The sequence below is a fragment of the Topomyia yanbarensis genome, chromosome 1, assembly GCF_030247195.1.
Source record: "Topomyia yanbarensis strain Yona2022 chromosome 1, ASM3024719v1, whole genome shotgun sequence".
NCBI lineage: Eukaryota > Metazoa > Arthropoda > Insecta > Diptera > Culicidae > Topomyia > Topomyia yanbarensis.
In genome coordinates, this window is record NC_080670.1 from 198,845,120 (window position 1) to 198,871,655 (window position 26,536).

The 26,536-nt window shown below is 44.3% G+C and overlaps 1 protein-coding gene across 6 annotated transcripts in view; it reads left to right on the top strand.

Moving 5' to 3' along the window:
- LOC131687346 (octopamine receptor Oamb) overlaps nucleotides 1-26,536 on the top strand; it is a 356,370-nt gene that overhangs the window by 146,069 nt on the left and 183,765 nt on the right. For all 6 annotated transcript variants that reach the window (XM_058971427.1, XM_058971441.1, XM_058971448.1 and 3 more), the window contains one exon: nucleotides 16,192-16,805. In XM_058971427.1, coding sequence (XP_058827410.1) covers nucleotides 16,554-16,805 — 252 coding nt within the window. In that variant the 5' untranslated portion in view covers nucleotides 16,192-16,553. The remainder of the gene's footprint in view (nucleotides 1-16,191; nucleotides 16,806-26,536) is intronic.

A 26,536-nucleotide genomic window follows, 5' to 3' on the forward strand; every position in this document is an offset into this window, starting at 1 on the left:
GAGGAGAACTCTTCACTCGGCGTAGATTCAACGAAGCGAATTGTTGCCCATCAAGTAAGTAAGTAAGATATACAGCAACCGACCCCACGAAGATGAAGCTCAGTTAGCATGTTCAGACTGCCACTCCCTCCGGAACTGTCCAGTGTTCTGTAACCGTTGGTTCCATTGCTTAGGTTTTTGTTGTAAATATTATTTATTTGTCTCTAGAACCTTCACGTTTTTTGTACTAAATACACAACAACAGTAAGTAGGGAAGCTAAAGGGTGCGTACCGCTGTAAAGATAGTTTGCCATCTTTAAGAAAACGTATGGCACTGATCGCGGATGGCGCGAAACTTCTAAAAATGGATTGCGGATAAGGAATTGGAGGGAAATGCAACCTGAAATTCTTATAAAAGGACCAGCAGTTCTCAGCTCTGGTCTCTTTTCTATCAGGCGTCCGTGTGCTGAAGTATATTTTATCCGGTGAAGTTAAGTGTATACCCCCCCCCCCCTTTGGGGTGGGAAATGTGTTATAACGTTTACGGCTGGTTCAGGACCTCTTAGCGCCGCATCAAATCGTTCAGCACACGGTTCGGCACGCGAATCCGGGAGGATTCCGCGCCTAATCGTAAAGGACCGTCGTTCGTCATCCGGCGCTGCGCGCCTCCGCTTCATACCCTCGGGCAAAGGCCCTAATCGCAAAGGAGGGTCCCCTCTCGGTGGTGGCCATTGCGGTTAGCCGCGGTCACGCCGATGCTCGCCAAGGAGGGAAGACGCCTGCCTGCATCCAAGCCAGCAACGCCCGCTGGTCCGTCCACCCGCTGCATCTGGATCACCATCGTACCGGGGCCTTCATCCGGCCAGTATCGCCGACGTCCGTGAGGGGATCTCGCCCGTCGGCATCGTCAGCGTCGCGACGCACATCAACAGCAGCAGCAAAAGTACGGTACGTTGAGTGATAGCAGTAGTGCACACGCCACAATTAGAATACAAATTGAAAATTACACCCCACACCCACACACTACAAATACTCACAAATAAAAAGTGTATAAGAAAAGTGAATGTTCTTAGATCTTTGTTCTTGATCCGCGTAGTCCTTGATTACCCGGTAGCTAGCCGACCCTGCGATACCAGCAATAGAGTCGGTTCTGCCGTAAGAGCCTTGTTCAATCGTTAAGTCATAGTTCCTAGAAAAGGATGTCCGCAAGTGCCGAGAGCTGGTTTCGAAAAAACGGTTGTGTTAGAACTGTCTGAGTTTCGGCCACCTAGTCAGGAAGTGTGTGTGAAGTTTACGTGTCGTATGTACCACGAAAAGCATCATTCTCTGTTACACGATTCCTCCTCATGCAGAGTGTCATCGAGTCCTTTCATTACGGAATCATCGCAACAATCTCCACCGATTCAACAGCCGCTTTTGTCTAGCTCGGATTCTGCTCCACCGCAGGTCAGTATGGCTGTCCACACCGCATGTAGTATGGTTCCGCCGTCACACCAAGGTGAACATTTCGGTCGCAGGAATCGGTCTCTCAACGCAAAGGGTGAAAAGTGCCATCACTGCTTCCATTGAATCGAGATCTCAGTCATTCTTTACGAAGTTCGAGTTTCTCATTCTGAAACAACCATCCGCAGACACAGAAGCAGATCCACAGTTCCATGTCCCAGGAAGGATTAAACCCATCATCGGGAATGAGGCTTTGTGGGAACTTCATACCTCATATTTTTGCTCGGTAACTACCTTCCGTGGGTTGAAACGACATTCGGATGGGCGGACTCGGGTTCCGCGTCCAATCGATGATCTGCCTGTATTCCCCTGATCTGCCATCTCTCCATTACCAACGAAGATTTGGAAGCCATACTTCGGAAGTTTTAGAAGTTGGAAGCGCTGGTTCCGCAAACACCCCCGAAGAAAATTGCTGCGAGGAATTGTATACCAGTACAGTAAAGTATGATTCGACGGGAAAGAACTTCGTACGTCTTCCTCGCATCAAAGCTCCAGAAGTCTTCCTCGGGGGCCTCTAGAGCTATCGCAAAACGCCGTTTTTATAGCCTAGGGCGCCATGTGCTACGCGTTCCTGCAATTAAGGAATTGTATCGCCGCCTCATGGATGAGTACTTACAGCTCAGTAACATGGGAAAGTTCGACGAGCATCCCCATTTTCAAGGAGTCGAGCGCTACGACGAAGCTTAGGTTCGTGCAAAGTGGGAACAAATGCCAAGCCGAGCACGGAGCCTGTGGGGCACCAGGGCACACCCCACAGTATTTTGCCCTTACCCTGTCAAGCGGGACTCTGATAGGGTTGACGCTATTTCCCTAGCTATTCGTCGGAACAAAACGGAAAACACTAAGAACATTGTAAACATTAAACATGAGTTGGATGGAGGCGATGGAGGTGGTGAACCCCTTTGCTAAAGGGGGTTTGGCGAGATCTCCTCCCAGAGGGGGGGACAGCTAAGCGACGGTGGCTGCAACCAACAGCACCAGATTCTCTTCAGTGATGAGTGGGGAATAGCCCTATCAACACGCTCGGCGGGCCACTACCCACGATGCGGGTGCTAGTCAAGCAACTCGATAATATCATCGAGTTTACAAGCGGAAAGCAGAACATCAGCGAGGAACTGAAACAGACTGTTCGAGTCGCAAGACAAGAACAGGACACTTATATCAGGTGGATGGCGGGAAGAGAGAAGGCCGATAAAGGCGCCCAAACTGTGGCCTTCACCTTCCTTGGAGGAGCTACTATGGCCCAAGAGGCGATTGGTATCGCCTTGACGGCCAAAGAGGACAAGACTGCGCTTAAACCGAAGCGGCCCAGGCAGTCACCAGGAAAAGAGGCGCAAAGCAACGCCAAACGACGCGCAACCACAAATGCCAAACGTCGTTTCAACGGTGCAGACCGGGGTGCAAAGGAATCCGAAGGGCGTCGACCGGTGAAGGTGACTTCTCGGTCCAAGAAGGCGAAAGGCACCAACCGGGCGCTAAGTGCCGGGCCACAAGTGGATACCAGCCAGCCGGTGCCATCGGCACAAGGGGGCGAAAATCCCTGGCAGCTGGTCAGCTGGTGTTAGACGTACAAAGACCGGCGAAATGATCTTGGTGCTGAAACGAGGTGCGCAAACTAGTGGGGCGGCGTACAATAAATTGGCCCAAGAGGTCTTGGATGACGGCACTCAGGTGAGGTCGTTGGGTGCGGAAGTGACCCTCATGTGCAAGTAACTGGATGAGGTCATCGAGAGAGGGAAGCTGAAGATCTGCTGGACAGTATGCCCAGTAAGCATACCCCAGCCGCCTTCAGTGGACAGGTGCTGTCGGTGCCTAAAGTCTGGCCATAAGTTCTACGACTGCAAGGGTCCAAACAGAAGTAAGTTGTGTAGTCGCTGTGGTGAGGAGGGACACAAAGCACAGAAATGCGATAGGGTACCAAAATGCCTTATCTGCGCTAGTAAGAAGCATACCGTAACTATGTTTTGGGTGGACCTTCGTGCCCCATGGGACCAGTAAGAAGAAGCCGTGCAAGTAACACAGCTGAATCTTAACCACTGTGCATCTGCCTAGTAGCTTCTGTGGTAGTCGGTATCGGAGTCGAGGACAGATATCGCCCTCCTATCCGACCCGTACAACATCCCTGCCAGTAATGGCAATTGGGTGTCGGACGGGTCTGGGATGGTGGCAATCTGTAAAACGGGACGGTTCCCGGTTCAAGAGGTAATACACTCCTCCGCCGAGGGTGTTGCGATTGCCAAGATCAATGGTGTGTTCTATTGTAGCTGCTACGCTCCACCAAGGCGGCCCACAGAACAGTTCAACCAGATGATCGACAGGCTCTCGTCCGACCTAGTCGGCCGGAAGCCGGTAGTCATAGCGGGAGACTTTAACGCTTAGGCAGTAGAGAGGGGTAGCCGCTGTACAAATAGCAGGGGCCAAGCGCTACTGGAGACTATTATTACTCATTCCAAAAACTCTCACACAACACAACTGGCGAGCTTTATTCATTTCGTTTAATTCCTGCTATTTCCAATCTATTCTCTCCGCTCACTCAATTTCGTTTTTATTTTCGCTCTCTCTCTCTCTCGCCATCTCGATCTCTTCCTTACATTTTTTTTATCTTTCATTTTCATATTTTCTGTCGCGCTCTGTCACATTCCCTACATCACTTTTCTTGCTGTTTAACCAGGCATACCAGGTATCTTTTTCAAATGTCTTCACATTTTATAACAAATGTTTTCATTTCTCTTCAACGGAAAGGATTCTGAATCGGTTATTGATTTTGAGCCAGAATTCTGACGGAAATCAGTCAGACATCCGAATAAATTTGTCTTCAAAATGAAAAACACGTCTTCACAACATTTCAAATGTCTTCAAAATGAAGACAAATCTTCAAATCTGGCATCTCTGTGTTTAACTATCGAGCTGTCAAATTTAACCCTGCTCCAGAGCAGGATTATTTTGACTTTCGAAAATTTTAACTTTTTTCTAATAATTTACAACCTAAAAGTGGTGTAAGCGTTAGTAAACATTAATGTAAAGAGTAGTAATGTTTGCTTACCATGTCCAAAACGATTACGGGGCATTTTTGCAGAATATACTTCCTTCTCGTTCTGTCGATTCTACTCCGTTTGAAAAATGGCATGGAAGCAAGCTGGAGCTGGGGTTTCTACGACTTTATGGGTGTCATGTTTATGTACATATTCCGGACGTCAAACGTGGAAAGTTCGACGGGAAGACGCGGAAGCATCGTTTTAGTGGATACTCCGGTGAACACAAAGGGTATCGTTTCGTCGATACGAGCACCGACATTAGCCGGGACGCACGGTTCCTGGAATTGGACGAAAAAATTTCTCATGAGAATGAACAGCTAGATCACAAACGAGATGAAGTTCAGTGGCCTATCCACGAAAATACGGAACACCAAGCTAATGATGATGTTCCTGGAAACGAATTCAATGACAGCGAATGTGAAGCTTTCTTTGATATGGATGATCAAGATTTGAGGGGCAGACCCTTTGGCTATCAAGCAGGAGGAGGAAGATAACGATCAATCAAATCAAGAAGGTGTAGTTCGTCAATCGTTACGGAGACATTAATCAGGAGATTTACATGAGACAGCCTCCAGGCTACGTATCTAAAGGCAAGGAGGAGCTTGTATGCAGTTTGCACAGGAGCATATATGGGCTAAAGCAATCAGCCCGTCGCTGGAACGATAAGCTGACGGAGGTGCTGATGAATCTAGGTTTCGATGCTAGTGCCGCTGATCCGTGTCTTTTCGTGGCTACCGTTAATGAGAGAAAAGTGTATTCAATCGTTTATGTTGATGATCTGCTTAATGGTTGCGAGAGTGCGGAAGTGATAGCTCGCATACACGAAAAACTGAAGAAGAGTGTCTTGGCGATGTGAAATGTTTTCTAGGTCTAGAAGTGCAAAGGAAGAAAAACGTTTACAGTGTGTGTCTGAGTAATTATATAGACCAACTAGTAGAAAACACGGAACTCCGTGAAGCAAAGGTTTCCAAGACACCAATGGACCAAGGTTTTCTCCGTGACGAAGTGGACGGTAAACTGCTGGAAGATGCGAGATGAGTTCAGAAGTGCGGTGGGTGCTCTAATGTATATCGCTGTATGTGCCCGCCCCGACATTATGGTGAGTGCTGCCATTCCTGGCCGCAAGTTCAGTGCTCCTTTTGAGATTGACTATATCGCAGCAAAGCGCGTTATTCGCTGCCTCAAAGGAACGCGTGTTTGGAGACTGAATCTTGGTGGTGAGCATAGTGGTCTTATAGCCTACTCGGATAGCGATTGGGCAGGAGATACGGGAACCAGAAAGTCCACTACAAGTTCCGCAGTATTCTACTCAGGAGGAGCCCTCTCGTGGGCCAATCGCCGACAGGACTGCGTTACGCTATCGACGCTAGAAGTAGAATACGTTGCCTTAACGGAAACATGCCAGGAGGTGATCTGATTGCGACGACTGCTGGCCGATCTTGGTGATAAGCATATCGATGCAACCGTAGTAAACAAAGATAACCAGGGGTGCCTAAGTTTCGTGCAATCGGAGCGGTCTACCAAACGATCAAAACATATAGAAACAAAGCGACCATTCGTGAAGGATCTCTGTGAGCGTGGTGAAGTAGTGTTGCAGTATTGCTCGACTGAAGATATGAAGGCGGACATCCTCACGAAGCCTTTGGGAGGCATCAAACATCATAACTTCACAAGACTAGTTGGTTTGGTTGGCGATGGTCCGAGGTCAATCAATGAGGAGGAGTGTTAGTAATCAGCAATGACCCTGTCGGACGTGCCTGGCAGGATTCCCCCCAGATAGCCGGGCGGCTCAAATGCAACAACCGTTTCTGGCAGAATTTTTCGCCTTACGGTTATTAACGGTTTTTTCTGTCGGATTTCTGCCAGGCGCGCACCGGCAGGACCGGTTTTGTACCGCTTCAGGTTTTGCTTGCATGTTTTCTTAATTTTTTTTTAATTTTATGTAAATTTATAATAAAAACATGTCTGGAGACATGAAATCCATATTACTTACCATGTTTGAAACCAAAATCTTTGTTTCTTTCTATTTTTTCATCTGCCAAAACTATCCTTCTTAGAAAAATATAAATATGGCGAAAATGAAACAACGATAAACAAAACAGAACCGGTAAGGCGAATCTGCCTGCCATAACTGAGAGGAGTATAGCTGAATTCTGGCTGCGCCATTTTGATAATTTTGACAGCTGCCGGAATTCTGACGGATTTTTGCTGGCTGCCCGTTTTTCTTCCAAGCGGAGATAGATTCCTTCCCATTGAGACGTCCAAAAAATTGTTTCAAAATCGTTCAACACGGGTCCAACAATGGACGTTCGTTGAACGGTTATTTGGACGTTGTCCAAATTGGTCCAACAAACGTCCTTCTTTGGACGATTTTGAAACCAACCGTTCTTAGAGGGTTCTCAAAGCTTTCCTTCTTCGGACGTTGGCGCCATCTATATCTCACAGTAGAAAACATAATTACCTATCTTGAAATAAAATTTCATCCAAATCAAAGGTGGAGTTTTTTTTTTTAAATTGACTTTAGATTTTTAAAATCGATTTTTTTCAGTGTAAGAGTCGATGAAGAATTTTTTTCAAAAATGTAACAAATTTTGTGAAAATCACTCCTACAACATTTTTTGTAGTATTTGATTTGAAGAAAATTGATAAAAAAGTTTGACCCTTTTCAAAAGACAGTCTAGATCATTTTTGGAGAAACAAATGGGATTTTCGATTGATTGACACCGGTGTAGTGGAGTGCACTGGAACTGCACCATTTTTGCACTTTTCTAGCAGAAGGGCAGAAAACTGGGTGTGTTCCGTTGACACTTCTGCTAGAAAGTGCGAAACCAGTGCACTCCAGTACACCGGTGCACATCAATCGTAAATCCCAAAAGTATGCAAAGTGGCTTTTTGTGACAAAGTCTTCATGTACAGAAAGTTTCATTAAAATCTGAGAGGTTGCTGCCAACTCTGAATACGAAATTCGTCTATATCATGTAACACGCCAGGGTAACAATTTAGCACTGGGTGGAAATATACCTTTTTTTACGTATACACTCCGTAGAGTGTATTGTTTACGTAAAGTTATGCTCACGACTGTTCCATATGATCGTTCGCTTTTTACGTTAAATTTTGTTTATATTTTTGTTTGTGAACGATTTTGATAGATCAGATAGGTGTAGTAATTTTTGGTTAATATTTGTATAATAATAACATTGGGTTTAGTCAGGTAACCGCTCTCTTCTCGCTGCAAAAAAGTGTGCGGACTATGCTGTACCATAGCGATGACAGCTATGCGGGATGTGCGTTTTTTTGGTGTTGGTTGTGTGACGGAAGAAAAAGAGAGAAAGTGACGAACCACGGCGTATAGCAGACGTCCGTAAAGAGTAAATTTTTCGCGACAGTTTCCCGAAAAATGTCAGTCGTGGTTCGGGTACTCGAGTGTTGTGGTATTGGGTCGCCGAGACGGGAAGCTAAACGTAAAGGATCCACTCGCTTCCCCGGCTAAACACAAAGGACCCAGTGATACCACACCGCCCTCACTGTGGAGGATCAGCCGAACGAGCATAGCTCTCCTCCACAGTTAATCGCAAAGGAGGGCGAAGCATGTAGGACAACGGATCCACATGAGGTAGTGCGATATCTACCTGGGCCATTCACGGGGAGTGAGTGGACCTGGCGATCAGTCGCCCTGTCGTTAGGGAGGTTCCAACAAAAGAGCAAAGCTCACCTCCCTGGCTTATAAACGATCAAGGAGAACATGGCCGTTGTGTTCCTGGCCGGTCGGAAGAAACCGCCCGCCATCGTCAGAAGCAGCTGATCAGCTTCACCAACAGAGTGCAGCAAAGAGGAGATTAGGAGTGAAATAAACACGGCAAATTTAGTTTATTTGTTTGTTTACTTTTTTTGTTGTTATCCGAAATTCTGTAGAGGCACCTAGGCCGCCCTGAAAAGAAGGGTGCGCCGGGCAAACAAGAACCCGAGTAGTGGAAAACACCTACTTACAATCATTTCCATAGCTACCAGAAGAAGTGTTCGAGTGTTCGCAATATTATCGAGGTGCATGAATACCTTTTTGCTATTGAAATTTTTAAGAGAGTAGTCATTCGTTTTGTCTAAAAATGAGATTAGCTGCCTTAACGTTCACCTAGAACATGAACGATTTCGCGTTTCTCATCTTTCCAAATCAAACAATCTGATATAATCCATGGATGAAACTTGACAAATCTTAAGTTGACAACTTAGCCTAAGCTTGACACCAGCAGCACGCCTACTGAGCAACCAATCATCGGTGCCACTCCACTCTATCAAAAATCGACCCCCTCAATGCAATATTTATTAGGTACCCCCTCACCGTGGCAACCCGCCGGTCAAGGTGACCGCAAAAACAAAGTGTGAATTGATTCATTTCTGTCCTCCCTTTTCTTTCATTCGTTCGACCAAAATATGCCCCACACAGCAGGCTGTGCCGTGCCGCTATACGACACCTCCGGTGTGTTCGTGGTGGCGCCAACGCAAACATCTATTCCGTTCGGACGGGTCAAATCGCCGCGTACATTTGTGGACGAAGGAAGTCCGATTGAATGTCCATTATATGGTCCAATCATCCACTGGAACAGATTTATTAGGTAGTCGCGACGAGACCCGAAAAAAAATTGAATCAAATGAGCTGGTCGCGGGGTAAAATGGTTGGACACAGTAGGTTTAAAGGTTCCGTATGTTATAGTTTCAATCACTTACCAGACCGGAATGGCCTTTCTAAGATTATTTGTGCTTTTGCTATTGATAAAGGATTAATAACAAAAGAGAAATTCAAGACATATGTTGACATTTCTAGCCAAACATTTCAAATGGTCCTAAGTGCAAATGACAGTTTCTCTTTGTTTACTTTTTCTTTCGCTAATAACTCGGCCGTTTATATGTTGGTTTCTTAACTCTTAGCATAATATGCTATTACAGAGTTTTTCGATGTATCCGGAAATAATATTGAAAAGTTTTATGATGACGCCGTAATAATCGAAAAAGAAAGTAAACAAAGAGAGGCTCTCATTTGCACTTAGGACCATTTGACATGTTTGTCAAGATTTGTTCCATTTGACCCACGACGGTAATCTTATTGTTATTTGAAAGGGCCACTTTTTAGTCGGCTATCCACCGATTGACACTGTAGGAAAGTGTCGCACTAATTATTCGACAACACGGCGACGGAGGCGTTGTACTATGCAAGCCAGTTTTGGAGTACGTTCCCGCGCATTAAGCACACGCGGGACGGGTGTGGACATTTATTGCTTGTTTTCTGTCTACCGGTAGATCTGTGCCTGATGATGGGCGCCGTGGCTGTACGGGGTCGTGAAGCAGAGTGAGTGGGCTTCGTGTCATTCGCTTCTCGGGAGATTAGATTCTACACAGCTGATTTGAATTTCATCACGTTAGCATTGCTAGCGCAATTTCGTCTGATGTTTGTTTGTCCTGCGCCCTGTCTGACAGAACCAGATGCCTAATCTCAATACGAATCAGGTTGCTGTGATTTGTTTTCGCTTTGAGGAAATTAAACCGAAATAAATTTGGAAATGTTTAGACATTCAGTTGTCCTGTGTGTTTTTGGGGATCGTCAACTTTAAGCGAATTTGATTATTCATCCGGACACAGAGCTGCCAAATAAATATTCAAATGTGTTCAAATTGTATTGTAGACATCGGTGACTACTGACATTTTTTTTTGCTACAATTGACAAATTGATCATCCTATTCATCGAATCATTCCTGCGGCAAGAATTTCAAAGGACACTCACATTACCCGAAAGGAAGGGCTTCGGAAAAGCAATTAATCAAACCTTCCGCCTAACTTGATTTAAATGGCTTCCATCGATCATTCCCGCTTCGTCGTCGTCGTCGTCGATTCGTCATCTGACAATCAAGAGCACGTGCACAGTTAATAATAACCACAAACCGCGCTAGCCAACCAATCCTTTTTCATATAGCTGGTCGCGTGCAAACCACAGACAATACGGACTAAACACCCTTCTCGTACGGTACCGATGGGGCAACCTTCGAATGCGCAACAGTGCGGCCTTGTCAGTCACGCTCGGGGGAAAGGATAATTATCTGCCACACGGTAGTGCTCAAGTCTGAGTGTGGTAAAGAAATGGAAGCTATTTTTCAATTGGGTTCGTGTTAGGACTCACCATCAGTTCAGTGGATTTATCACAGACGGGAAACGGGAACTAATTATGTCGGCTTGAATGTGTAAAAAGTTTGCCAAGGATTGCAATAAATTCGAATGCGTCCTTCCTTGGTGCTAGGAAACGAAATGAAAATCTGTAGGGTTTTTTTTTTTCGCACTACAAACGGTTCGAAAGTTTAAGGATTTTTCCAACCACCATTCGAAAAAAAAAACGATCGCAGCAACCATTCGCTTCGATTGATGCTAGTTTTACGGACCGTCCGCGCCAGAAAGTCAGTAGCACTGTCAGAAGTGGCTACCGTTTTCTGTTTTAGCTAGTCTATCAATGCCAGCTGCTAGCTGGAAGTGTAATTAAATTTTTAATTTATTTCTCACCCATCCTGACAGTTCTACTCTTGTTTTTCTTTTTCATGAACCCCGAAGTACAATTCAACCCGGTCCGTCGTTGTTACCTGTATGTGAAAGAGAGAGAGAAAGTTAAACGAGTGAAAGGGTTTCATTTCCCTCCCGGGGACGAGTGTCTGATTGGCCGAACTGACGGTAACGAGGATCAGTCGTCCTCGGTTTGTAACTAGACGAAAAAAATGGCGACTCTATTTATAACCTTCCGGAAGCCGTACCTTTAGTTGGTCTATTCAGCACTGCTTTATGACAGGAGTCCAGTTGCCCATAGTAACCATCGTTTTTTGTATGGGATGGAAATGGAAATACGCGGTCATCTTCGTCATTTGAAAGAGCTTTGAGGCTGGTTTCATTTCAACTAGTAGACACAAATCGTCTTCTAATCTGCTTTTCTCGTAGAATTATCAAGAGAATATAGATTTTTCTTATCGAAAAAATAGTTGCATTTTCAGCAATTTCTAAGATGAAAAGGATGCATTCGATAATAAGATTAGAACAGCAAAAACTAACCAAAGAAAACCCAACAGTCAAATTTCATGTAAATTTATTTTAAAATCAGGTTCAATTCATCAATTCGAATAATATGTTGGTAACGCCTTAACATTAAAGTATTATCAATTATTTATTTTCATCCCCAACTGCATATGGTTTGCCAGATCACGAACTCTATAGTCCATTTGTTCCCAATTAAACGGCAGACAGCACCCAAGAAATCAATAAGCTTTATAATGAAGCCTAAAATATGCTCTAGATCCGCATATGGGGTAGTTTTATAGCTGTGCATTCTGACAAAATGCTAATATAATGCTGACATAAGGCCAGAAAAGGCTATTACTGTACAAAGATTAACGGCCAGTTTTCTGCACTAGTAATACTATTATGTAGCAATGCAACACTGTTCCATTTGAAAGCCTGTTAGTAGCACTAATCTTGCTATTAGCAAACGTAATTGGACTGTCAATATTTGCATTCTTTTTGCCACGCTTTCATTGCCGAATTTCGCACTAAATCGTATTCAGAGTTGGCAGCAAGACTTTGTCACAAAATTGTTTGCATACTTTGTTTTTCCAGAAATGACTGTCTTTCGAAAATTTTATTTCAAATGGCTATACTCTAAACAAATCCTACAAAAAAATTGTAGGAGCTATGTTCACAAAATTAGTCAAATTTTTTAATAAAAATATTGAAAAAATTCTTCATCGACTCCTACACTGAAAAAATCGGTTTTAAAAATTTAAAGTCGATTTACAAAATTAGGTAGGTAATTATGTTCCCTACCTACCGTAAAAAATTCAAGTTGGGCACTTTCAAGGAAAAAAATCTGTTTGAAAAAAAACCGCTCCTTGTCCAAACTGAACTTTTTTTTCAGTGTATTTTTATTCAGGGTCCAGTAGCCCAGAGACCAGAACCAAGAATCCCGAGGAGAGGACCCAGACTCCAGATTCCATAGCCCAGAGTCCAGAGTTCAGTGTCGAGAATGCTGAGTCCAGAGTCCGTAGCGAAGCGATCAGAACCCAGAATTCCGAAGACAGAGCTCAGAGTCCAGAATCCAGAGCTCCGAGTGCAGAGTTCAGAGTACAGAGCGCAGAGTTTCGAGCCCAGAGATCAGACGCCAGAGCTCAGTGTCCAAAACCTAGAGTCCAGAGACCAGAAACCAGAGTCTAGAGTTCTTATCCCAAAATACTGAGCCCAGTATCCTCAGCACATAATCCAGAGCCCAGATCCCAAAGTCCAGAGGTCCTAACCCAAAATGGTGAGACCAGAGTTTAGAGTCCAGAATCCAGAGTTCAGTGTCCAAAAGCTAGAGACCAGAAACCAGAGTCTAGAGTTCTTATCCCATAATACTGAGCCCAGAGTCCTCAGAACATAATCTAGATCCCAAAGTTCAGAGCCCTTAACCCAAAATAGTGAGACCAGAGTCTAGAGTCCAGAATCCAGAGCTCAGATTCGATCATCCAGAGTTTAGATGCCATAGTCCAGAGACCAGAACCCAGAGTCCGGAGTCCATAACCCCGAGTACAGAGTGCATAGCCCAGAGTCCACAGTTCAGAGTCCAAAGTCCAGAATCAAGACCCAGAGCCCATAGCTCAAAGACCACAGTCTACAGTCCAGAGTCCATAGCACAGAATCTCGAGACGAGAGCTCGGAATCTAGAGTTAAGAATGCAGAGTCCAGAGTTCAGAGCGCAGAGAACAGAGTCGAGAATCCTGGGTCCAGAGCCCAGAGTCCTCAACCCAAATTGCTGTGGCCAGAGTTCAGAGCTCTGAGACCAGAATCCAGAGCCCAAAATACTGAAGCAAGCCTTCAGACTCCAGAGCACAGAGCCCAGAACCCAGATGCCAGAATCCAGAGTCCAGAACCCAGCGTGAAGGGTCAGCATCCAGAGTTCACAATCTAGAATCTAGAGCTCAGAGTCCAGAGGCGAGAATACTGAGACCAGAGTCCAGAGACCAGAGTCCTCAACCCAAAATACTGAGCCCAGTGTCCCGAGTTCAGAGCCCAGAGCCTATGGTTCTGAGTCCAGAGTGCGTAGTACAGAAATTCGAGGCCAGAGCCAAAAGTTCATCATCCAGCGATGAGAGTGAAGAGCCCAGAATCTAATGTTCAGTGTTCATAGTCCAGAGAACAGAACCCAGATTTCCGAGGGGAGAGCCAAGAGTCCAGAATCCAGAGTCCCGAGTGCAGATTCCAGAGCTCAGAGTACAGACTTCAGAGTCTAGAGTTCGGATTCCAGAATCAAGAACCTAGAGATTCCATAACCCAGCGACCAGAATCCAGAGTCGCGAGTGCATAGTCCAGAGTCCAGAGTTCAGAGCCCAAAATCCAGAATCAAGACCCAGAGATCACAGTCTACAGTCCAGAGTCTCGAGGCGAGAGTTCAGAATCCAGAGTTAAGAATGCAGAATTTAGAGCACAGAGAACAGAGTCGAGAATCCTGGGTCCAGAGCCCAGAGTCCTTGACCCAAATTACTGTGGCCAGAGTGCAGAGTCCGAAGTACTTAACCCAAAATACTGAAGCAAGTCTTCAGACTCCAGAGTACAGAGCCCAGAATCCAGAGGTCAGAATCCAGAGTCCATAACACAGAATCTCGGGGCGAGAGTCCAGAACCCAGTGTGAAGAGTGCAGCATCCAGAGTTCACGGTCCAGAATCTAGAGCTCATAGTCCAGAGACGAGAATCCTGAGACCAGGGCTCAGAGTCCAGAATCCTCAACCCAAAATATTGAGCCCACTGTCCCGAGTTCAGAGTCCACAGTACAGAGCCCAGAGACCAGAGCCCATGGTTCAGAGACCAGAGTGCATAGTACAGAAATTCGAGGCCAGAGAAAAGAGTTCATCATCCAGCGATGAGAGTGAAGAGTCCAGAATCTAATGTTCAGTGTCCATAGTCCAGAGAACAGAACCCGGAATCCAGATTCCCGAGAGGAGAGCCAAGAGTCCAGAGTCCCGAGCGCAGATCCCAGAGTTCAGAGTACAGACTTCAGAGTCTAGAGTTCAGATATCAGAATCCAGAATCAAGACCCCAGAGACCATAGTTCAGAGTCCAGAGCCCATGGCATAGAATATCGAGACCAGAACCCGGTGTCCAGAATCTAGCGTGAAGAGTGTAAAGTCCAGAGTTCACAGTCTAGAATCTAGACTGACTGGGTATTTTCGGAATAGTAGGTGCCAGAAATTTATGTCCAACGCCATGTTGAAATCCAAGATGGCGACTTGACAATGGAACTAGTTTACATGCCTCTGGATGGCACTATAGACATGTTAACAACAAAAATACTTATTTATACGTGTGAATTGGCTTCCAAACCACTAGGCCTCGTGTGGAAGTAACTTGGACATCACTTTGTTGAAATTTTAAATAACTTTTCCGGATAATTTCAGATCGATTTTCAGCTGTTTTAGACAGTGTTCTACCACACACGCCGCCGTGGGAGCGACACCAATTTGTTTCTGAGAGTTGTCCTACTGGAGCTGTAGAGGAGCTGGGTTCTCGTAAGCGCTCAGAATCAAACTCACTACAATTGCAGACGAGACAAAAACGTCACCCACCAGAACACTGCTTAAGGCTAATATTGCGTGCGGGACTCCCCGGACTTTACGATCCCCGGACTTTACGAAATTTTGGACGCAGTTGTGTGTGGATGGTCACTGTTGCATGTTCGTCTTTATGTATCATCGTGAGGCCCGCGAGCGTTTGTATGTTACCATGCTCGATAGCGTGGGCTTTTGTATGTCGGCCTGGTGCTAGCGTGTATGTACCTTCCCGTGTAAAAATTCGATAATATAACCGGGTGACCATTCGCAGGTTTTCTTGATTGATCGCGTGGACCGCGAACTTGATGCTTGAGCGGAGGCTCTCATTCAAATAACCAAAAAGTAAGCAGAATTTGGAATTTTTTGTGGGTCCAACTAGAAAGAAGGAAAATTATATTGCTTACTGTGAGCTCTTCGCCGACTACCACATCTAGATCCCCGCTCGCGAAGTCGAGATCGATGGTGTAGTCAGCGATGAGAGTTTGATGCTGTAGTACGGGTATTCAACGAAATCACGAGTCAATGGGAAATTTCCAAATTATTCCTTAAAATGATTATCGTGCTTCTGATAAAAAAAAACCTTTGATGTTGATGGGTGATTCGCTGGATTCGAAGATCATTGGAATCTGCTGATTTTGCTTTCATTTTGGCCTAACGTAGGGGAGCGACCCGTAGCAGTTAGCAGCATCAGTGAAACATCATGAAAACTATTTCGTATCACGACGTATTGTAACTGATTCATGAGTTTAATGAGAGTCTGAAAAATCAATTGTGGATTTTCCTTCTTTAAAACATGAGCTGTTCGTTTATTTCTTTTTCAAAAGGCGGTAGCAACGTCAGAAAGGTGGCCGGGCATTAGACCAAAGGTCATTCGGCCAAATGTATAATTATTGTTTATTGTTGCGCTACTCAATATGACCGCGCTAAATGACTAGATTCGAATATTCGAGAGTTATTTTGAATACGTTGATGATGAAAAAGTGTTCATTCTTCTATTACTGAACGAGAAACTTAGTTCTGCATTGAGTCTACTGTATTCTAATTCGCATTCTCTCTATCCTTTTCTGTTCCAGATGATCTTCAGCCACTAAGAAGTCGGGAAGCATCTTCTAGCAGTACTCGAACCGTGCGGTTGCGATTACCACCGTCGTCGTCGGTGTTACGTCACCCGCAGCCAAAGTCTACTGTCCAAAGTCATCGCCGGCCCCATCTACGCCGTCCGTAGAGTCGCAACAGTCGAAGTTAGAGAGGAGGGCAGCAAGACAACCAAACGTGTAGCATACATATACGCTCTAGTAGTAGTAGTAGTTGTTTGTAGTAATCGTAGCAAGCAAGCAACCAAGCAAGCAGTCAGTAGTCTCTGTTAACGTACTGTGTACAAATCTAGGAGTACACGAAGAAGCGAGCGAGCGAGCGAACGAGCGGGACGAAGAGAATGAACGCGTCCGAGTGTGCCAGCCTGTTCGCGTCGGTCGAGTGGACCGAACCGAGAAAGATCCTCCTGCTGGCCATTCTGATCTTTATCGACGTGCTGGTCATCGTCGGCAACACGCTCGTCGTGGCCGCCGTCACCAGTTCGCCGAAGCTTAGGACTGTTACCAATTTTTTCATCGTTAGTCTAGCCGTTGCCGATTTGCTAGTCGGATTAGCTGTATTGCCGTTTTCGGCCACCTGGGAGGTGTTCAAGGTAGGTTCATTCTATGCGTTTTTGTAGATGCTAGTTACTTCTATGTGTCACTTGTTGTGAATATTGTTTTTTTATATCAATTCTGTAGTACCTTATGTAAAAAGGTTGGAGCTCATTTGACCACATTCACAAATTGCTTGTCGAATCAGAGTTTTTTATCAATTTTATAAAAAACAATCACGTAATGCTCTGAAACAGCAAATTTTAAAAGGAAAAAAGTGAATACAGTGAAGTTTCCAGTTTATGTGTCATCAAAAAAGCAATTCTACTCAGGACAAGCATACAGTCTACCTTCTCATCTTGTTCACATCAGAAGATGAAAATTCGCTCAGATAGCTATCAGCGAAGCAAACGAACAATTCCATCGGCCGTGTTGTTACTTATCCACTGTACAGGCATTCGATCAACCTCCGTTCGAAACATTACCTGCTCGTGTGTAAGGAAAGTGCTCGTCATCAATGAAAGCGCGTCAGTTAACAATATAATAATTTAAAGTGTTGTTGAAGTAGATAATCGAAAAATATATGATCGAAAAGGAGAAGGAAAAGAAATTAAAAAAAACGCTACGAAGCGCAAACGTGGTAGTTCCGCAGCTAAGCCGTTAGCCGGAATGCACAACTGCCACTCCACAGTCTGGCGGTGACGGGGACACCGAAGAAGTCATTCACAAGTACAAAACTAGACGCAAATGCTGAAAACACACGTTTTTTCAACATTTCCTTCCGCTGTTTCGATTTTTCACATCATTTGCGACTTCCTCATTGTCTTACCTGACTGACGTCAATGGATTAATGTTTGTGTTAATAATTTTTTGATAATCTGCAGTATTCATACGCAGAATCTGACGCTGAAATATCCAGCCGTGACCCAACTTTCACAGGTTCGCATGGATACGCTTAGAGTTTAAGGATGTTCAGCCAGCGATATGGGGAATGAATGTACCATCACGCAAAGTTGAGATCGACGGTGCGGTGATGGGATCAAATCGCAGCATAAATTCCGTTCTTTTCGGCTGACTTTCGCCTGGTCCGCTTTGTCAAATGCGCCAAGGTTTGGCTGTTTGTGCTGCGGCTCATGAATGTAGGGGGTTTCGGAAACGTATTAATAACACGGATTTAGAACTCTACGATATATTTATACACCGACTTTAGCATTGCAATCTATCGCCGCCAGATGAAGAGCAAAGAGTCCTCCCCGTCTCGCTATCGCTGCCTTTTTCTTGCTCGCCAGTGTTACCAACCGTCTGAACTGTCGTCAACGAGGGGTCCGACACTACAATCTCCCTTTTACTTCAAATTTAGTGCGGTAGATAATCCTGGAATCTAGCGGGCTCTTTACGTTCGCGGCGTACTGGTTGACGTGAACTTTCCTCCTCTATAGCCGAACCCTGAACATCCAGCCGGTCTCCTGATTCCCTTTGTTGAGGTGGCACTTCCTCGTGCGATGATTGTGGCTTAAGCTCCGTTTCGTTAACCGGATCATTCTCTGGCAGTTTCTTAAGGTGTACTATATTTCGACGACATTCCTTACCGGTGGTTACAGATCGCAAAGTCACATCAGCACCTTTAAGTCGAACGACTGTATGCTCTTCCGGCGAATACTCTGTACTGAGTTTGCTAGTCTTTTGAAATCGTTTTATCAGAACCTTTGAACCAATCTGGATATCGCTTTATTGGGCACGTCGCTTTTTGTTTGCATATTCCCTGCCCTTCTCCTTTTGCAAACGATCGTGATCCATAGTCTCTTCATCGATGTGAATCTCTCGAGGTATTTGGGGGAGCTTATTCCGCATTTTTCTACCAAACATCAAAGCGAATGGAGATCGCCCCGTTGTTGGGTGGGGGGTAGAGTGATAAGATAAGATGTACTGATCAAGAACTTTCCTCCAATCCTGCCCGAGTTCTTGAGCAATTTTCAATCGTTTCAGAATTGATCGGTTCTGGCTCTCCACCTCACCATTTTGTTGTGGCCAATACGGTATCGTATTAACCAAGCGTATCCCAATTTCCTCGCAGAATATTTTAAGCTCTTCACAGTTCAGTTGTGGCCCATTATCAGCACGCAATGTCATAGGCACACCGTATCGACAGAATATTTTGGAATGCTGTTCAATAGTATCCTTAGCGGTAGTTCGAATCATTTCACAAACCTCGATGAAACGACTGTAGTAATCTACAACCACGAAAAGCGTTTGACCTTCCGGAAGAGGGCCCAAAAAGTCTACAGCGATATCCTCCCAAGGTCCGTATGGTAGATCCTTTCGAATGATTGGTACAGGGAGCTGATACTAGAATGCATGATCGGCAGCTCTTAACAAAATTCTCTACAGCACTGTCCATTTTAGGCCACCATACCGCACTACGCAGATGAGCTTTCATCATACGCATTCCTATATGCCCCTCATGGGCGATACATAGCACTCGATCGCGTAAAACAGACGGTATTACTATCCTGTCGGATCTCAAGAGCACATCGTCGCATCTGCAGAGTTCATTAGCCACTATTCGAAAAGATAACGGTAATTCGTCAGGTTTATCCTGTTCTAAATATTCAAGAATCTCGCGAATTTCTGGATCTACTTGCGACGCTTCCACAATCTCTCTCCAATCCAATGCAATAGTTGATGCTGCATGTAAAACAATTTGCTGGATTGCGAGTTCTTCAGAAGGATCAAATGGAATTGCCGTAAGTGTGCCGAGTCGTGATAACACATCTGCTGTGTTCTTCTCACCTGGTATGTAGATAACCTTATAATCGAACGATTGGATTCTCAAAACCCACCGCTCAATCCTGGCGCATGGTCTTGAGCGAGCAGTGAACAAATACTGCAGAGCCTTACAATCCGTCAGTATGTCGAATTCATTTCCGTACAGATAAGTGTAAAATCGCTCAACGCTCCAAACGATTGCTAAAGCATCTTTTTCAGTTTGACAATATTTTTTTTCCGTTGCTGTGAGGGATTTGGACGCACAACTTACGATTCTACTGCAACCAGATACATCAGTCTGTAGAAGCAGCGCCCCGAGTCCTGTTGGACTTGCATCGGCCATTACTGCGGTACGGTCTTCGGTTTTGAAAAATCCCAACGATTGTGCATTTGCCATAGCAGCTTTGATATGTTTAAATGATTGTTCGTGCTCTTCACTCCAAATGAAACTACAACCGGTCTTAATCAATGCTCGTAATGGTTCGTCGAGAGTAGCCAAGTTAGGGATGAATTTGTTTAAATAGTTGGCGAGTCCTAAAAAACTCCTCACCTCTGATTCACTCTCTGGACGACGAAAAGAAAGGATAGCTTCTATTTTAGAGTTTGATGGAAGTATTCCATTCGCCGAAATCTGATGACCAATGAACACAACCTCCTTGGCACGTAATACACATTTGTTCCAGTTTAGCAACACTGACCTATCCTTAAAACGCTTCAACACTTCATTCAACCGCTCATCATGTTCTTCTAAGTTCTTTCCCTCTACTATCACATCGTCGAGGTACCAACATGTACCTTTGCAGCCGACCAGTACCTGGTCCATGACCTTTTGGAACAACTCAGGTGCGGTCACCAAACCAAAGGGAAGTCGTTTAAAGCGAAAAAGTCCTTTATTAGTAATGAACGTGGTAACATCTCTTGATTCTGAGGCTAATTCAACCTGACAAAATATCTGATATCTAGTAGCTGTTAATTATGAATTACCTAGCAACCTACCTGAAGAAATGCATCTTTAATGTCAAGCCTTTTCCCAACCGTGCCAGATATTCATCTACGATAGGCATAGGATGACGTTCGCGTAGAACAGCTTGATTCACACGCCGAAGATCCAGACAAATTCTTGGTTCTCCATTTTTCTTCCCTACCACAACCAATGGGGAAACCCAGGAAGCAGGACCACGTTTTACCTCGATTATATCCGTTGCTAGAAGTCTTTCTAATTTTTTGTCTACCGCCGCTTCGAGCGGAATCGGAACACGCCTGACCGGTTGGAAAACTGGTTTGATTTCCGGATCGGTGTGGATTTGCACTTGGACGTCCTTGATCTTCGGAAATGGTAAAACTGGTGATGCAACCTGATTGATTTGTAATCCAACGCGTAGTATTCCCAATTCTTTAGAGGTTTTGTCACCCAAAATGCTTCGCTGACCACCAGCAACAACGTAGAATTCAGCACGAACGATTTTGTGTCCTACTTCCACATTCGTCGTAAAAACTCCCAGAATCGTCAAAGGATTGTCGTTTGCATAACCTTTCAAAATCCTTTTGCTTCCCTTTACGCACTGCTGCACAACAACTTTTCCTTGCTTTAGATATTCCCACACGTTGTCAGGGATCAAATTGACATCTGAACCAGAGTCCACCAGCAAATCCAACATAACACCACCGACCACGCACCGAATCATATTGGTTTCGTTACCGGTGTGGAACGTATAATAAGTTTTCATAGATATTTCATCTGAAGCGTTTTCCGAGATGGGAACTGATTCTGCCACTGTGCGTACTTTCTTTGTTGTCATGGAGGCCCTATACCCCTTTCGCGATCGACAACATGATTCAAAATGACCCACGTTCTTGCAAGCGTGGCATACTTTCCCTCTTGCTGGGCATGTTTCAGAAGTAGAGATATGATCTCGTCGAGCACAACTGAAACATTTAACCTCGTCTCTTGCGATAAATTTACGTTTAAATCCTGTCGGTTGATTATAATTCTTCTTACGAAACGAAACCTGGTCACTGTCGATTCTGAATGTTTGCTGATCCATTTCAGCCGACTTAATTCTTCCTCCAAAATCTTTAACTTGTTGATCAACCCCTTCCAATGCAACACCTAAAGACTCGATCTCAGCCAACGACTTATCCTGCTGCAATATTCTACGCCGAAGTTCCTGCGAATAACATCCTTCGATAACTGTGTCAATCATGAAAATCTCCGTCAATACATCCTTTACATCCTCTGGGTATTTATCAAATCCGCAGTCTGACAGCTGCTGCCGCAACCGAAGAATAAAATCAACGAAACGTTCTCCTTCCTTTTGCTTTATCTGGCGCAACCTGTACCGTTCGAGACAATCTTGACGATATGGTTGAAAGAATGCATCCAGGGCGTTGATCGCTACATCGTACCATCGTTTTTCGAGAGACACTAGCGGGAAGCTTTCTCTGTCCGGTAGGTTTTGGAACACACGTTGCAGTTGCGGGCCGCCCAAATGCAAGAGTTTTGCTCTTTTCTGTTTTTGGTCGTCAATTCCATACGCGTCAAAATAACACTCTAAGGCACCTTTCCACGATTTCCATGCTTTGAACAACTTTTGTTTATCAATTTCATCACAGCGAAACTGCGGGAGTGGACGAGCGTCTTCCATCTGAAAATTATAATAAACATAATTCCAAGCTAAAAAAAACAAACATTCAATAGATTTTCTTTTTCTTTTTTTTCTTCGTTTCGCCATGCATCAACCTGCATTCATAAATTGACTCAAATTGTCTACAGTTAAACATCAATAAACATTTATTTTACCCAAACTATAGCCTACTTTCTAGGCATTATCCTTAATTAACCAAATAATCCGATTGCCAACATGCGAACACAAGTGCCCGGGAGCTCATCATACTGCCCACCTGTTATTAAAAACAAGTACGTACGTTCATCAATTGCAATCTCATTTTCTTTTATTTGCACCCGTGAAATCACCTCCTGTTCTACAAACAGGTACGAACCAGCACCCGGGAGAAAAAAAAACAATTTTTTCTCCCCTCCTGTTTAACCAACAGGTACATTCATGAAGGCTATAATGCAGAAACGGCGATCCTTTCTCCTCTTTTACTCGTCTTCATTTCACTTTTTCATTATCTGAGCATCCCAAATGCAACTATTAAAATCATTTGTAAGTTTGTTGTGTATATTCCACATTTCTGGCTCGGCACTCTACCAACAGTCATCACCATCATCAGTGTGTATCTGATTCAACTTATTTAACCAATGCAGCCTCAAATTATGCCACACTACAAACCACTAGTTTGACCGCCATTCATTTTCATTTTTTTCACTGTCGTACACCAATGAATCTAAGGCGGACTGATACCGATGTTTTCACTTTTTTCCGAATATAATACATAAAGTTCTTACCTCAGATCCACAAGCTCGTCGCCAATTTGTAGGGGGTTTCGGAAACGTATTAATAACACGGATTTAGAACTCTACGATATATTTATACACCGACTTTAGCATTGCAATCTATCGCCGCCAGATGAAGAGCAAAGAGTCCTCCCCGTCTCGCTATCGCTGCCTTTTTCTTGCTCGCCAGTGTTACCAACCGTCTGAACTGTCGTCAACGAGGGGTCCGACACTACAATGAACTGCACTCTACTGCAAACCATTAGACCACACAGGGCAGACCCTAGCGAAGGACCAACACGCAGCCATCGCCATCTTAGACATCGCCAAGGCATACAATACGGTTAGCCGAGAGGAAGTTCTCCAATCAGCGTGGGAGTTATCTGAAACAGCTTAGGACATGGAATAACCGTACAGTTCGTACACAGCTGTGCCGGCGCCGGATGGTTTTAGCGTTTTTCAAAGATTTGACGTCAGACGAAGTTGAGCGTCTTCTTGAAAATCATACAGTTATTTGTATGATACGCCTGACCAGATTGCTTTATTGGGCGCATCTTCTTCGGATGGATAACGATACTATCCATGTCTACGACTGTATGACCCAGCCTGTGGTAATCGGAAGACTACCTACGAGAGATAGCACGGGATCGTGTTCGCCCCTAGAACTTCCTGGATAGCATGGTGGATGACTTGAAGGAGGAAGAGGTTTCTGACAATGGGGCTTCAGTGGAGGATCTTCCTGGTTTTCCGGATGACTCCAGTGCTGCCGAAGATGATAGTGGCACTTTCGATTTCGAGGGGTTTCCCTCCGATGGTTAGCTCACTTTTGTGTAGTTGTAAATGAACATGTTTTTCAGAAATTTCGTTTATTTATTCTTTTTTTCTCCCTTGAATACTCCAGATCTAAGAGCTACTTTTGCTGCCGGTGATTATATCTGTGCTTACCTTAGTTTCAGTGGTCTCCATTGTCCTTGTAAATCTCTTTATGCCAACTACAGCTTACCGCTGCTCATTTCTTCCTGCATTTCGACAACGTCGGTCCACTATCCTCCCAGAGTTAGGATTGCTCTAATTGTATTCGGCATTCACTTCTAATCTGCCATTTGAGAAGTAGGAAAAGCTCTACTGGTGCGTGTATCAACTATCTGAAGCTAGAAAGACATTATAAATACTCTCCCTAGTCTCATAAGCGGCGGTTTGGGCCTTACCAAGCCGTAACGCGGGTAGCGGCATGAAAACTGCCGAATATGGGTTGCTCCAAATGTATAAAATCCAAGACTGACTTAGATCATTCATCGGGCCTAGTTTGCATAACGTACATAACAAGGCTCAGTCTTCTACTTTCGCCTACGAGAATATTTTCCCTTCTTAGTTGCATGAAAAATGACAATGCTGCCCGTTTCGGCCAACCTTTGTTCTGGAGTGAACCACTATGTGCCCCCGTATCATAGACAAGACAAATTAAGAAGAGTTCTAGTCATAAACGATAGCCCAAAAAACAGTTTGTTGTTAAATGACGAAAAGTACGTTTATTTCATCTAATAATTCTTGTTCATCTCGTTCAATTGTTGCCACTTTTGCTTTATTGCTCTATAGCGAAAATGGGCGATAGGTGGTAAAATCGACATTGGATGAACCTTTTCTACAACGATGTAACTATGATAAGTTTTGAATGAATTAAAGCTGAAAGCTTCTACCTTAGTTGAGAACTTAACAGTCACATAAAATTGTTCGTCAAATTGTATGTCAATATGCTTAAAGAAAATATCAACAGTGTTCACTGTATCGATGCAAGGATTTTTGAATGTACAGCTTTTCATAACAGATTTTCCGGCACGACATTCAACGGTCGCAGTAACGTTTTCGTTGCGCGATTTGAAAATCACTCCTAATCCGATCAATCGTATACCGTTGAAGTGAGGATTGGACGATTTAATGCGAAGGAGAACCTGCTCTTGCGAAGTATTAGAGAGCGCATCAAAAATCCTTAGTTTATCACAGGCAAACATTGGATTGGAACTTTTGATAGCTGCTCTCAAATCAGCGACATCCTCGTTCCTTTTCATCTTCTGCCACACATTCAAGACATTCATCAATTGATCTTTTGTACAATTGATTACCCTGGCACTGACGATCAGTTTAAGCGATTCGCGGTCCAACAAACGAAAATCCCCATGCTCGAAGTAACGGATAGGATTATCGCAAATTATTTGCAAACACTGCTCTTCAACCATTTGGAATTCGAAGAAACGGTTTTCCATCAGCATCTTAAGTGCATTTTCCGAGTCAACGCGTTGTTTCTGAAAGTTTGCCACCGCTTCCATCACCTTTTCCAGGGACCACTTCTTCGATTGCGAGTAAATTTCACGAACGTTACCCGTAGTGAGTTCGATCTTCTCACAGTACAAGGAACGCAGTATCTCCAGGACAACGCTCGGCGCAACGTCTTCCAGCGTGATCTCTCTAACTTTTAAATTCTGAAACAGATCGAAAAAGTGATCCGATGCGTTCATCAGGATCGTCTTATGGCCGTAAATTTGCTGCCTATCGGGACCCACTAGAAAGGTGACATCCGACATGATACTATTGTTGAACATAGATTCTCTGCCATCCGTTCTTGGTTTTTTGAGCGCCGGTCCGGCTGCTTCACGAGATTCACTGGGCACTGTGACTCTGCATAAAATAGACGGAAATACAAATAAAAATTTCATTTTCCAACAAAAAAAAGTCAAACTCACTCCAAAGACATGACTGCAGCTTTATTTCGTTTGAAAAGTATTCCCTATAGCGATGCTTTTCACAATGAAAGTTGCAAATGCTAGGCCTACTTCCTGGTTAAACCATTCGGAATTTGATTCGGTATCCTGAATGGAGTCACCCACTCGAGTCAGTATGGATTCCAGCTCAAATGCAACAACCGATTACGAAACGGATTGAGTCGAAATCGGTTGTTGCATTTGATTTGGAATCCATAATTCCATTCAGAAATCCGAACCGGTTCCGGAATGAGTTTAACTGCCCTCTAAGAACGGTTGGTTTCAAAATCGTCCAATGAAGAACGTTCGTTGGACCAATTTGGACAACGTCCAAATAACCGTTCAACGAACGTCCATCGTTGGACCCGTGTTGAACGATTTTGAAACAATTTTTTGGACGTCTCAGTGGGCCGTTTTGAACGATTTTGAAACAATTTTTTGGACGTCTCAGTGGGTGGGTTCTGGCTCCATTCAGAAATCCGAACCGGTTCCGGAATTGAATACTTTACAGTGACGTCACTGAGTGTTCATTTTTGACAGTTCGCTTGCACTGTTCACATGGACTTATGGCGATTTCGCTTGAACCTGAAACTGAGTCAGGTTCTAACCCCAACTGCTGTCAGTTCATACATTTTGACAGCAGTTGAGGTTAGGAACTGACTCAGTTTCGCCTCAAACGAAAACCACATTAGAAAAATTCTCGACAAACATATGATTACGGCCTAAAAGCCAGCTGTCATAATCCACTTTGAATGGAAATTCCGGACAAACCGTTACACGCCAATCACAGATGTTGGTAGTAAACGAAAGAGAAAAGTTTTCTCTTTCATAAACTGTTGTGAACTGTGTTCGACCAGTAACGGTTTGTCTG